This window comes from Ammospiza nelsoni, chromosome 34 (genome assembly GCF_027579445.1).
Source record: "Ammospiza nelsoni isolate bAmmNel1 chromosome 34, bAmmNel1.pri, whole genome shotgun sequence".
Taxonomy (NCBI): Eukaryota; Metazoa; Chordata; class Aves; order Passeriformes; family Passerellidae; genus Ammospiza; species Ammospiza nelsoni.
In genome coordinates this window covers 2,124,860-2,139,593 of record NC_080666.1, presented here as the reverse complement: position 1 = coordinate 2,139,593, position 14,734 = coordinate 2,124,860, and the positions used below count along the sequence as shown (strand labels likewise).

The 14,734-nt window shown below is 46.2% G+C and overlaps 1 protein-coding gene across 1 annotated transcript in view; it reads left to right on the top strand.

Annotated features, from left to right (window-relative positions):
• Positions 1–14,211, top strand: part of TGM1 (transglutaminase 1) — a 42,057-nt gene extending 27,846 nt beyond the window's left edge. Inside the window, exons 10-15 of the mRNA XM_059491423.1 lie at positions 1,333–1,421; positions 4,476–4,629; positions 6,463–6,741; positions 10,416–10,576; positions 12,114–12,250; positions 13,962–14,211. Of these exons, the coding sequence (XP_059347406.1) occupies positions 1,333–1,421; positions 4,476–4,629; positions 6,463–6,741; positions 10,416–10,576; positions 12,114–12,250; positions 13,962–14,211 (1,070 nt within the window). The remainder of the gene's footprint in view (positions 1–1,332; positions 1,422–4,475; positions 4,630–6,462; positions 6,742–10,415; positions 10,577–12,113; positions 12,251–13,961) is intronic.
• Positions 14,212–14,734: the final 523 nt, after the last annotated feature.

Genomic DNA, 14,734 nt, shown 5'->3' with positions numbered 1-14,734 from the left:
AAATGGGGGAAATATGGGGAAAATATGGGGGGAAAATGGGATTTGGGGTTACTGGTTTATACTGGTTTATACTGGTTTATACTGGTCCATACAGGTTTATACTGGTCCGTACTGGTCCATACTGGTTTATACTGGTTTATACTGGTCTGTACTGGTCCGTACTGGTTTATACTGGTTTATACTGGTTTATACTGGTTTATACTGGTTTATACCGGTTTATACTGGTTTATATTGGTCCATACCGGTCCGTACTGGTTTATACTGGTTTATACTGGTCCATATGGGTTTATACTGGTCCATACTGGTCCATACTGGTTTATAGTGGTCTATACTGGTTTATACTGGTCCGTACTGGTCCATACTGGTTAATACTGGTTTGTACTGGTCTATACTGGTCCATACTGGTCCGTACTGGTCCATACTGGTCCATACTGGTTTATACTGGTCCATACTGGTTCATACTGGTTTATACTGGTCCATACTGGTCCATACTGGTTTATACTGGTCTATACTGGTCCATACCGGTTTATACTGATCCATACTGGTTTATACTGGTTTATACTGGTTTATACTGGTTTATACTGGTTTGTACTGGTCCATACTGGTTTATACTGGTTTGTACTGGTCCATACTGGTCCGTACTGGTCCATACTGGTCCATACTGGTTTATACTGGTTTATACTGGTCCATACTGGTTCATACTGGTTTATACTGGTTTGTACTGGTCCATACTGGTTTATACTGGTCTATACTGGTCCATACCGGTTTATACTGATCCATACTGGTTTATACTGGTTTATACTGGTTTATACTGGTTTGTACTGGTCCATACTGGTCCATACTGGTCTATACCGGTCCATACTGGTTTATACTGGTTTGTACTGGTCTATACTGGTCCATACTGGTTTATACTGGTTTGTACTGGTCTATACTGGTCCATACTGGTCTGTACTGGTCCATACTGGTTTGTACTGGTCTATACTGGTTTGTACTGGTCTATACTGGTTTGTACTGGTCCGTACTGGTCTATACTGGTTTGTACTGGTCCATACCGGTCCATACTGGTCTGTACTGGTCTATACTGGTTTGTACTGGTTTATACTGATCCATACTGGTCTGTACTGGTCTATACTGGTTTATACTGATCCATACTGGTTTGTACTGGTCCATACTGGTTTGTACTGGTCTATACTGGTTTGTACTGGTCTATACTGGTTTGTACTGGTCCGTACTGGTCTATACTGGTTTGTACTGGTCCATACCGGTCCATACTGGTCTGTACTGGTCTATACTGGTTTGTACTGGTCCGTACTGGTGGTTCTGCCGTTCCAGGCCTGTTCTGCTGCGGGCCGTGCTCGGTGACCGCGGTCAAGAACGGCGACGTCTTCCTCAAGTACGACACGCCCTTCGTCTTCGCCGAGGTGGGCGGGGCCTCGCTATGCAAATGAGGCGCTAATTAGCATCGCCGGGGGCGGCTCTTAACCGGGGGGGGGGGGGGTAAACTGTGGTGGTTGGTTATGCAAATGAGGGGCGGGGATATGGAAATGAGGGGGCGGGGAGTGGTGGCGATGGGGTGGGCGTGGTCTGGGATATGCAAATGAGGGGTTAATGAGAGGTTAATGAGGCGTGATTAATGATGGGAGTGTCCAGCAGCTCCTTACGCAAGTGACCCCGTTAATTATGCAAATGACGCCGTTAATTGTGCAAATTATGCAATTTATTAATCATGCCATTTATTGGCATTAATTATGCACGTTGCATGAATTAATTATGCAAATCACAGGCACTAATTACGCAAATTATGTTTATTACTAGTGCTATTTAGAGGCATTAATTATGCACATAACATAAATTAATTATGCAAATTATAGGTATTGATTATTAAAATTATAGGCATTATTATGCAAATTTAATGCATTGATTATGGAAATAAGCGGATGAGAACGAGGGTGGTGGGCGTGGCCTAAATATGCAAATTATTCCCTGGTTATGCCAATTGGCAAGCGTGGCTGTTCATGTAATGGGGTGATAATTATGCAAATGATTCGGTTGTTTGAGATCATTAACAAGCCCAAAGGCCTGGGCGACATGCAAATGAGCTGATTGATTATGCAAATTAGATTGAAATGGCGACAAAATCCACCGGCAGCGTCGGGGATTCCAACAATGCGCTAATTACGCAAACCAGCAGTTAATTACTTTAATTACCTCAGTTAATTTGGTTATGAACCGTGCTCAACGCTGGTGATGTGGGCGTGCTTTGGGCATGCAAATGAGCTCATTCATTATGCAAATTTCAGGTAAATAGTGACTGGCAGCACCAGGGAGTTCAACAGCGCAATGCTATATTGACTGATAATCAATTACCATAATTATCATAATTATGAACCGTACTTCATCCCGATGATGCCGGCACTGATTGGGCATGCAAATGAGCTCATTAACTATGCAAATCCCAGTTGAACAGCGACAAGGCGTGCTGGCAGCGGCAGGGATTTCAACAGCGCCATGCTATATTGGCTGATAATCAATTACCATAATTACTTTAATTATAAACAGTACTTAAAGCTTGTCCTATGGGGGTCAATTAGGCATGCAAATGAGCTCATTAGCTATGCAAATCCCAGGTGAACAGTGACAAGGCGTGCTGGCAGCACCAGGGAGTTCAACAGCGCCATGCTGTATTGACTGATAATCAATTACCATAATTACTTTAATTGCAAACAGTATTTAATCCCGATGATGCTGGCACTGATTGGGCATGCAAATGAGCTCATTAGTTATGCAAATCCCAGGTGAACAGCGACAAGGCGTGCTGGCAGCGCCAGGGAGTTCAACAGCGCAATGCTATATTGGCTGATAACCAATTACCATAATTATCATAATTATGAACCATACTTCATCCCGATGATGCCGGCACTGATTGGGCATGCAAATGAGCTCATTAGCTATGCAAATCCCAGGTGAACAGCGACAAGGCGTGCTGGCAGCGCCAGGGAGTTCAACAGCGCAATGCTATATTGGCTGATAATCAATTACCATAATTACTTTAATTATAAACAGTACTTAAAGCTTGTCCTATGGGGGTCAATTAGGCATGCAAATGAGCTCATTAGCTATGCAAATCCCAGGTGAACAGTGACAAGGCGTGCTGGCAGCACCAGGGAGTTCAACAGCGCCATGCTGTATTGACTGATAATCAATTACCATAATTACTTTAATTGCAAACAGTATTTAATCCCGATGATGCTGGCACTGATTGGGCATGCAAATGAGCTCATTAGTTATGCAAATCCCAAGTAAACAGCGACAAGGCGTGCTGGCAGCGGCAGGGATTTCAACAGCGCCATGCTATATTGGCTGATAATCAATTACCATAACTACTTTAATTATAAACGGTACTTAACGCTTGTCGTACGGGGGTCAATTAGGCATGCAAATGAGCTCATTAGCTATGCAAATCCCAGGTGAACAGCGACAAGGTGTACTGGCAGCACCAGGGAGTTCAACAGCGCCATGCTATATTGACTGATAATCAATTACCATAATTATCATAATTATGAACCGTACTTAATGCCGATGATGCTGGCACTGATTGGGCATGCAAATGAGCTCATTAGCTATGCGAATCCCAGGTGAACAGTGACAAGGCGTGCTGGCAGCACCAGGGAGTTCAACAGCGCAATGCTATATTGACTGATAACCAATTACCATAATTACTTTAATTATAAACAGTACTTAAAGCTTGTCCTATGGGGGTCAATTAGGCATGCAAATGAGCTCATTAGCTATGCAAATCCCAGGTGAACAGTGACAAGGCGTGCTGGCAGCACCAGGGAGTTCAACAGCGCCATGCTGTATTGACTGATAATCAATTACCATAATTACTTTAATTGCAAACAGTATTTAATCCCGATGATGCTGGCACTGATTGGGCATGCAAATGAGCTCATTAGTTATGCAAATCCCAAGTAAACAGCGACAAGGCGTGCTGGCAGCAGCAGGGAGTTCAACAGCGCCATGCTATATTGGCTGATAATCAATTACCATAACTAATTTAATTATAAACGGTACTTAACGCTTGTCGTACGGGGGTCAATTAGGCATGCAAATGAGCTCATTAGCTATGCGAATCCCAGGTGAACAGTGACAAGGCGTCCTGGCAGCACCAGGGAGTTCAACAGCGCCATGCTGTATTGACTGATAATCAATTACCATAATTACTTTAATTGCAAACAGTATTTAATGCCGATGATGCTGGCACTGATTGGGCATGCAAATGAGCTCATTAGCTATGCAAATCCCAGTTGAACAGCGACAAGGCGTGCTGGCAGCGGCAGGGATTTCAACAGCGCCATGCTATATTGGCTGATAATCAATTACCATAACTACTTTAATTATAAACGGTACTTAACGCTTGTCGTACGGGGGTCAATTAGGCATGCAAATGAGCTCATTAGCTATGCAAATCCCAGGTGAACAGCGACAAGGTGTACTGGCAGCGGCAGCCGCACGGCGGCTTCTCCGTGGTGCACGTGGAGCAGGGCGCCATCGGCCGCCGGATCAGCACGCTGGGCGCCGGCTCTGCGGCCAGAGTGGACATCACTGACCAGTACAAGCACCCCGAGGGTCAGTGGGCGACCCCCGGGTGACCGATGGGCGACCCCCGGGTGACCGATGGGCGGCCAACGACAAAAACGGCGAAAAACCGGCAAAAAACGACCCAAAAATGGCCCAAAAACAACTAAAAAATGACCCTGAGTGACCAATGACAGAAAACGGCCCCAAAATGACCCAAAATGGCCCAAAAATGACCCTGAGTGACCAATGACCCCTTGACCCAACTCCTGACCCAACCAATGACCAATGACCACTGACCAATGACCAATGACCAATGACCAATGACCCAACCAATGACCCAACCAATGACCAATGACCCAACCAATGACCACTGACCACTGGCCAATGACCAATGACCCAACCAATGACCAATGACCAATGACCCAACCAATGATCAATGACCATTGACCCAACCAATGACCACTGACCACTGACCACTGACCACTGGCCAATGACCAATGATGACCAATGAGCAATGACCAATGACCCAACCACTGACCAATGACCACTGACCAATGACCAATGACCAATGACCCAACCCTTGACCACTGACCCAACCAATGACCCAACCAATGACCCCTTGACCCAACTCTTGACACAATCAATGACCAATGACCGCTGACCATGACCAATGACCAATGACCAATGACCAATGGCCACTGACCCAACCAATGACCATTGACCCAACAAATGACCAATGACCCAATGACCCAACCAATGATCAATGACCCAACCAATGACCACTGACCATGACCAATGACCAATGACCGAATTAATGACCAATGACCCCTTGGCCCAACACTTGGCCCAACCAATGACCACTGACCCAAGCAATGACCCAACCAATGACCAATGACCAATGACCAATGACCCAACCAATGACCACTGACCCAAACAATGACCCAAGCAATGACCATTGACCCAACCAATGACCCCTTGACCCAACTCTTGACCCAATCAATGACCAATGACCGCTGACCCAACCAATGACCAATGACCAATGGCCACTGACCCAACCAATGACCATTGACCCAACCAATGATCAATGACCCAACAAATGACCAATGACCATTGACCCAACCAATGATCAATGACCAATGACCATTGACCCAACCAATGACCAATGACTCAACCAATGACCCAAGCAATGACCCAACCAATGACCAATGACCAATGACCCCTTGGCCCAACTCTTGCCCCAACCAATGACCACTGACCCAACCAATGACCCAACCAATGACCATTGACCCAACCAATGACCAATGACCAATGACCAATGACCCCTTGGCCCAACTCTTGGCCCAACCAATGACCACTGACCCTACCAATGACCCAACCAATGACCACTGACCCAACCAATGACCACTGACCCAACCAATGACCCAACCAATGACCATTGACCCAACCAATGACCATTGACCCAATCATTGAATCCTTGACCCAACCAATGACCATTGACCCAACCAATGACCCAACCAATGACCAATGACCCAACCAATGACCATTGGCCCAACCAATGACCAATGACCCAACCAATGATCATTGACCCAATCATTGAATCCTTGACCCAACCAATAACCACTGACCCAACCAATGACCCAACCAATGACCACTGATCCAACCAATGACCACTGACCCAACCAATGACCCAACCAATGACCATTGACCCAACCAATGACCATTGGCCCAACCAATGACCAATGATCCAACCAATGACCAATGACCCAATCAATGACCATTGACCCAACCAATGACCAATGACCCAACCAATGACCATTGACCCAACCAATGACCCAACCCTTGCCCATTGCCCCCCCCCGGCGACCCCTCCTTTCCCCGCAGGCTCGGAGGAGGAGCGCCGCGCCGTCGCCGCCGCCACCTCGCACGGCTCGCGCCCGCGGCAGCGCGGCCCGGCCTCCGGCGGGGAGGTGACGCTGGCGGTGGCGTCGGGCCCGGCCGTGGCGGGCGCGGAGCTGGAGCTGCGGGCGGCGCTGCACAACGCCGGCGCGGAGCCGCGGACGCTGCGGCTGCGGCTGTCGCTGTGCGCCGTGCGCTACACCGGCGTGGCCGGCGCCGCCTTCCGGCAGGAGCAGCACCGCCGCACGCTGCCGCCCGCCCAGGGTGAGGGGCGCCGCGTGGGGAGAACTGGGAGGGGGGAAACGGGGAAAAAATGACCGAAAACGGGGAAAAAAAGGACAAGAAATGGGGAGAAAAATGACCAAAATAATGGGAAAAAAATGGGGAAAAAAGGCGAAAAAATGGCGAAAAAATGGGAAAAAAGGGTGAAAAAATGACCAAAAAGTGGGGGGAAAATGGTGAAAAAATGATCAAAAAATGGGGGAAAATGGCGAAAAAATGGGGGAAAAATGGGGGGAAAATGGTGAAAAAATGGCCAAAAAATGGGAAAAAAATGGTGAAAAAATGGCGAAAAAATGGGGGAAAATATGACCAAAAATGGGGAAAAAATGATCAAAATATGGGAAAAAAGCGGTGAAAAAATGGCGAAAAAATAAGGGAAAAAAGGGGGAAAATGGCGAAAAAATGGGGACAAAATGGGGGAAAAAATGGGGAAAAAAGGGTGAAAAAATGACCAAAAAATGGGGGGGAAACAGTGAAAAAATGATCAAAAAATGGGGGGGAAACAGTGAAAAAATGATCAAAAAATGGGGAAAAGGGTGAAAAAATGACCAAAAAGTGGGGGGGAAATGGTGAAAAAATGACCAAAAAATGGGGAAAAGGGTGAAAAAATGACCAAAAAATGGGGGGAAAATGGTGAAAAAATGGCCAAAAAATGGGAAAAAAACGGTGAAAAAATGGAGAAAAAATGGGGGAAAAAATGGGGAAAAATGGCGAAAAAATGGGGGAAAAAGGGTGAAAAAATGACCAAAAAATGGGGGGAAAATGGTGATAAAATGACCAAAAAGTGGGGGGGAAACAGTGAAAAAATGATCAAAAAATGGGGAAAAAGGGCGAAAAAAAAGATCAAAAAATGGGAAAAAAACGGGGAAAAAATGGCCAAAAAAATGGGAAAAAAAGGGTGAAAAAATGATCAAAAAATGGGGAAAAAATGGATGAAAATGGCAAAAAAATGGGGGAAAAAGGGTGAAAAATGACCAAAAAATGGGAAAAAAAGGTGAAAAAATGGCGAAAAAATGGGGGAAAATGGTGAAAAAATGGGGAAAAAATGGATTGAAATGGTGAAAAAATGAGGGAAAAAGGGTGAAAAAACGACCAAAAAATGGGGGGAAAATGGGGAAAAAATGATCAAAAAATGGGGAAAAAGGGTGAAAAAATGGGGGAAAAAATGGGGAAAAAAATGGGGAAAAAAGGCGAAAAAATGACCAAAAAATGGGGGGAAAAAGGTGAAAAAATGACCAAAAAATGGGGAAAAAGGGTGAAAAAATGACCAAAAAATGGGGGAAAATGGTGAAAAAATGATCAAAAAATGGGGAAAAAACGGTGAAAAAATGGCGAAAAAATGGGGAAAAAGGGTGAAAAAATGACCAAAAAGTGGGGGGGAAACGGTGAAAAAATGACCAAAAAAATGGGAAAAAAAGGGTGAAAAAATGGAGAAAAAATGGGGGGAAAAGGCGAAAAAATGGGGAAAAAAGGGTGAAAAAATGACCAAAAAATGGGGGGAAAATGGTGAAAAAATGATCCAAAAAAATGGGAAAAAATGGGGGAAATGGCGAAAAAATGGGGGAAAAAGGGTGAAAAAATGACCAAAAAATGGGGGGGAAACAGTGAAAAAATGACCAAAAAAAAAAGGGGAAAAAATGGATGAAAATGGTGAAAAAACCGGGGGAAAAATGGTGAAAAAATGATCAAAAAATGGGGAAAAAGGGTGAAAAAATGACCAAAAAAATGGGGAAAAAATGGATTGAAATGGTGAAAAATGGGGGAAAAAGGGTGAAAAAACGGCCAAAAAATGGGGGGAAAATGGGGAAAAAATGATCAAAAAATGGGGAAAAAGGGTGAAAAAATGGGGGAAAAAATGGGGAAAAAAGGCGAAAAAATGACCAAAAAATGGGGGGAAAATGGTGAAAAAATGATCAAAAAATGGGGAAAAAACGGTGAAAAAAATGACCAAATAATGGGGGAGAAACAGTGAAAAAATGACCAAAAAATGGGGGGGAAAATGGTGAAAAAATGATCAAAAAAATGGGGAAAAAATGGATGAAAATGGTGAAAAATGGGGGAAAAAGGGAGAAAAATGACCAAAAAATGGGGGGAAACAGTGAAAAAATGATCAAAAAATGGGGAAAAAGGGTGAAAAAATGACCAAAAAATGGGGGGGAAATGGTGAAAAAATGGCTAAAAAATGGGGGGGAAATGGTGAAAAAATGATCAAAAAATGGGGAAAAAACGGTGAAAAAATGGCGAAAAAATGGGGAAAAATGGGGAAAAAAGGGTGAAAAAATGACCAAAAAATGGGGGGGGGGGAAACAGTGAAAAAATGATCAAAAAATGGGGAAAAAGGGTGAAAAATGACCAAAAAGTGGGGGGGAAACGGTGAAAAAATGATCAAAAAATGGGAAAAAACGGTGAAAAAATGGCGAAAAAATGGGGGAAAAAATGGGGGAAAATGGCGAAAAAATGGGGAAAAAAGGGTGAAAAAATGACCAAAAAATGGGGGGAAATGGTGAAAAAATGATCAAAAAATGGGGAAAAAGGGTGAAAAAAAGACCAAAAAATGGGAGAAAAAGGGTGAAAAAATGACCAAAAATGGGGGGAAAATGGTGAAAAAATGATCAAAACAATGGGGAAAAAATGGATGAAAATGGTGAAAAAAAGGGGGGAAAATAGTGAAAAAATGACCAAAAAATGGGGGGAAAATGGTGAAAAAATGATCAAAAAATGGGGAAAAAATGGGGGAAATGGTGAAAAAATGGGGGAAAAATGGTGAAAAAATGACCAAAAAATGGGAAAAAAATGACCCAAAAAATGGGGAAAATGGGGGAAAAATGGGGAAGAAAGGGTTAAAAATGGGGGGAAAATGGGATTTGGGGTGACTGGTTTGGACTGGTTTGGACTGGTTTGGACTGGGAGGGGATTTTGGGGCGGTTTTGGGCGGTTTTGGGTCAGGGGAAAGGGGGAAAAATGGGGGAAAAAATCGGGGTTAAATTCAGGATTTGATCCTGGTTTGTACTGGGGTGTCCCCAATGTCCCTGAGGGTGTCCCCAATGTCCCTGGGGGTGTCCCCAATGTCCCTGAGGGTGTCCCCAATGTCCCTGGGGGTGTCCCCAATGTCCCTTAGAATGTCCCCAATGTCCCTGGGGGTGTCCCCAGTGTCCCTGGGGGTGTCCCCAATGTCCCTGGGGGTGTCCCCAAATGTCCCTGGGTGTGTCCCCAGTGTCCCTGGGGGTGTCCCCAATGTCTCTAAGGGTGTCCCCAATGTCCCTGGGGGTGTCCCCAGTGTCCCTGAGGGTGTCCCCAATGTCTCTAAGGGTGTCCCCAATGTCCCTGGGGGTGTCCCCAATGTCCCTGGGGGTGTCCCCAATGGTGTCCCCAATGTCCCTGGGGGTGTCCCCAATGGTGTCCCCAATGTCCCCAGTGTCCCTGGGGGTGTCCCCAATGTCCCTGGGGGTGTCCCCAATCTCCCTTAGAGTGTCCCCAGTGTCCCCAATGTCCCTGGGGGTGTCCCCAATGGTGTCCCGAATGTCCCCACGCAGAGGACACGGTGACCATGACGGTGGCCTACGCCGAGTACCGGCCCCACGTGTGTCGCCACTGTCCCCAGTGTCCCCAGTGTCCCTGGGGGTGTCCCCAATGGTGTCCCCCATGTCCCCACGCAGAGGACACGGTGACCATGACGGTGGCCTACGCCGAGTACCAGCCGCACGTCGGGGACCAGGACGCGCTGAAGCTGACGGTGGTGGCGGCCGTGCAGGAGACGGGGCAGGTGCTGGCCAAGGAGCTGCTGGTGCGGCTGCACACGCCCGAGCTCACGCTGACGGTAACGGGGGCGCCCCAAAAAACGCCCAAAACCTTCGGGGAGGACCCCAAAAATTCGGGGTTTGGGGAGGTTTGGGGGGGTTTGTGGTACTAAATCCTCCATTGGTTTTAATGGGGTAGACCTGGTGTCCCAAATTCTCCATTAATTTCAATGGGGTAGACCTGGTGTCCCAAATTCCCCATTGACTTTAATGGGGTAGACCTGGTGTCCCAAATTCCCCATTGACTTTAATGGGGTAGACCTGGTGTCCCAAACTCCCCATTGACTTTAATGGGGGTAGACCTGGTGTCCCAAACTCCCTATTGACTTTAATAGGGGTAGACCTGGTGTCCCAAACTCCCTATTGACTTTAATAGGGGTAGACCTGGTGTCCCAAAATCCCCATTGATTTAAATGGGGGTAGACCTGGTGTCCAAATTCCCCATTGACTTTAATAGGGGTAGACCTGGTGTCCCAAAATCCCCATTGATTTAAATGGGGGTAGACCTGGTGTCCAAATTCCCCATTGACTTTAATAGGGGTAGACCTGGTGTCCCAAAATCCCCATTGATTTAAATGGGGGTAGACCTGGTGTCCAAATTCCCCATTGACTTTAATGGGGGTAGACCTGGTGTCCAAAATCCCCATTGACTTTAATGGGGGTAGACCTGGTGTCTGAAATTCCCCATTGACTTTAATGGGGGTAGACCTGGTGTCCAAAAATCCCCATTGACTTCAATGGGGGTAGACCTGGTGTCTGTCACTCCCTATTGACTTCAATGGGGGTAGACCTGGTGTCCCAAATTCCCCATTGACTTTAATGGGGTAGACCTGGTGTCCAAAATCCCCATTGATTTCAATGGCTAGACCTGGTGTCCAAAATTCCCCATTGTATTCAATGGGGTAGACCTGGTGTCCAAAATTCTCCATTGATTTCAATGGGGTAGACCTGGTGTCCCAGAGTCCCCATTGACTTTAATGGGGGTAGACCTGGTGTCCCAAACTCCCTATTGACTTTAATAGGGGTAGACCTGGTGTCCCAAAATCCCCATTGACTTTAATGGGGGTAGACCTGGTGTCCAAAATCCCCATTGACTTTAATGGGGGTAGACCTGGTGTCCAAAATCCCCATTGACTTTAATGGGGTAGACCTGGTGTCCCAAATTCTCCATTGATTTCAATGGGGTAGACCTGGTGTCCCTAAATCCCCATTGACTTTAATGGGGGTAGACCTGGTGTCTAAAATCCCCATTGACTTTAATGGGGTAGACCTGGTGTCCCAAATTCCCCATTGACTTTAATGGGGGTAGACCTGGTGTCCCAAACTCCCCATTGACTTTAATGGGGGTAGACCTGGTGTCCAAATTCCCCATTGACTTTAATGGGGGTAGACCTGGTGTCCCAAATTCCCTATTGACTTTAATGGGGGTAGACCTGGTGTCTGAAATTCCCCATTGACTTCAATGGGGATACAAAGTGTTAAAAAAACGGGATTTTTGGGTTAGGAAAACCGGGATTTTTTTTGGGGTGAAAAATGAGGATTTCGGGTGTCCTGCAGCTGCTGGGCCCGGCCGTGGTGGGCCAGGAGGTGCCGGTGCAGGTGGTTTTCCAGAACCCTCTGCCGGAGCCGCTGACCGGAGCCTCGCTGAGGATGGAGGGCGCCGGGATCTCCTGCCCCAAACCGGTGTCACTGGGGTGAGACTGGTTTGGACTGGTTTATACTGGGAGGGACTGGGAGGGGAGAAATGGTGGGAAATGGTGAAAAAACGGTGAAAAAACGGTGAAAAAACGGTGAAAAAACGGTGAAAAAAGGGCAAAAAATGGGTGGGGGAAAGGGTAAAGAAAGGGTTAAAAACAGTTTTAAAAAGGGTTGAGAAAGGGTTAAATTTGGGTTTGGAGTTACTGGTTTGGACTGGTTTATACTGGGAGGGACTGGCAGGGGGGAAATGGGGGGAAATGGGGAAAAATAGGGAAAAAAAGGGTGAAAAATTGGTAAAAGATGTGTGGAAATGGGTAAAAATAGGGTTAAAAAGGGGTTAAATTTGGAATTAGGGTTACTGGTTTGTACTGGTTTATACTGGTTTATACTGGGGGGGGGAAATAGGTAGAAGAAAGGGTGAAAAAAGGGTGAAAAAAAGGACAAAAAATTGGTTAAAATATGTCCAAAAATGGTTAAAAATTGGTCCAAAATGGGGTTAAATTTGGAATTGGGGTTACTGGTTTATACCGGTTTATACTGGTTTATACTGGTTTATACTGGGAGGGGGAAATAGAGAAAAAGGGGTAAAAAAAAGATTAAAAAATGGGTAAAAATTGGTTAAAAATTGGTTTAAAAAGGGGTTAAATTTGGAATTGGGGTTACTGGTTCGTACTGGTTTATACTGGTTTATACTGGGAGGGGGAAATAGAGAAAAAGGGGTAAAAAAAAGATTTAAAAATGGGTAAAAATTGGTTAAAAATTGGTTTAAAAAGGGGTTAAATTTGGAATTGGGGTTACTGGTTCATACTGGTTTATACTGGGGGGGGGAAATAGAGAAAAAAGGGTGAAAAAAGGGTGAAAAATGGGTTAAAAACATGCCAAAAAACGGTTAAAAATGGGTAAAAAACTGGGTTAAAGAGGGGTTAAATTTGGAATTGGGGTCCGTACTGGTCCATACTGGTTTATACTGGTTTATACTGGGTTGGGGGAGGGAAATAGAGAAAAAAGGGTGAAAAAAGGACAAAAAATGTGTCAAAAAACGGTTAAAAATCGGTAAAAAACTGGGTTAAAGAGGGGTTAAATTTGGAATTGGGGTCCGTACTGGTTTATAGTGGTTTATACTGGTTTATAGTGGTTTATAGTGGTTTATAGTGGTTTATAGTGGTTTATACTGGTTTATAGTGGTTTATACTGGTTTATACTGGTCCGTACTGGTCCGTACTGGTTTATACTGGTTTATACTGGTTTATACTGGTTTATACTGGTCCATACTGGTTTATACTGGTCCATACTGGTTTATACTGGTCCATACTGGTCCGTACTGGTTTATACTGGTTTATACTGGTTTATACTGGTTTATACTGGTTTATACTGGTTTATACTGGTCCATACTGGTTTATACTGGTTTGTACTGGTTTATACTGGTTTGTACTGGTTTATACTGGTCCATACTGGTTTATACTGGTTTATACTGGTTTATACTGGCTTGTACTGGTTTATACTGGTTTATACTGGTTTATACTGGTTTGTACTGGTTTATACTGGTCCATACTGGTCCATACTGGTTTATACTGGTTTATACTGGTTTGTACTGGTTTGTACTGGTCCGTACTGGTTTATACTGGTTTATACTGGTCCATACTGGTTTATACTGGTTTATACTGGTTTATACTGGTTTATACAGCTCACCGCGCTGTGTCCCCGCAGGTCGGTGGGGGCGGGGCAGACGCTCCGGCTCAGCCAATCGGTGACGCCGCTGCGGGCGGGGCAGCGCCGCCTGGCGGCCACGCTGGAGAGCGCAGCGCTGCCGCCGCTGACCGGCAGCGTCCAGTTCAGCGTGGCCGCGGGGGAAACTGGGGAAACTGGGGAAACTGGGAGCGCGGGGAATGCTGGGAACGCGGGCAGGAGGAGGAGGAGGAGGAGGGGGGGCAGGCCGGGGGGCAGCACGGGGGGGTGAACTGGGAGCACTGGGAGCACTGGGAGCCATACTGGGAGCCATACTGGGAGCCATACTGGGAGCACTGGTTTGTACTGGGAGCACTGGTTTGTGCTGGGAGTGGGTTTGGGTCGCGCTGGGAGCCATACTGGGAGCACTGGGAGCCACACTGGGAGCACTGGGAGCCATACTGGGAGCACTGGGAGCCCTACTGGTCCATACTGGGAGCACTGGGAGCCATACTGGGAGCCATACTGGGAGCACTGGGAGCCATACTGGGAGCACTGGGAGCCATACTGGGAGCCCTGGGAGCCATACTGGGGATACTGGGAGCCATACTGGGAGCACTGGGTGCCTACTGGGAATACTGGGAACCATACTGGTCCATACTGGGAGCACTGGGAGCCACACTGGGAGCACTGGGAGCCATACTGGGGATACTGGGAGCCATACTGGGAGCACTGGGTGCCTACTGGGAATACTGGGAACCATACTGGTCCATACTGGGAGCACTGGGAACCATACTGGGAGCACTGGGAGCCAT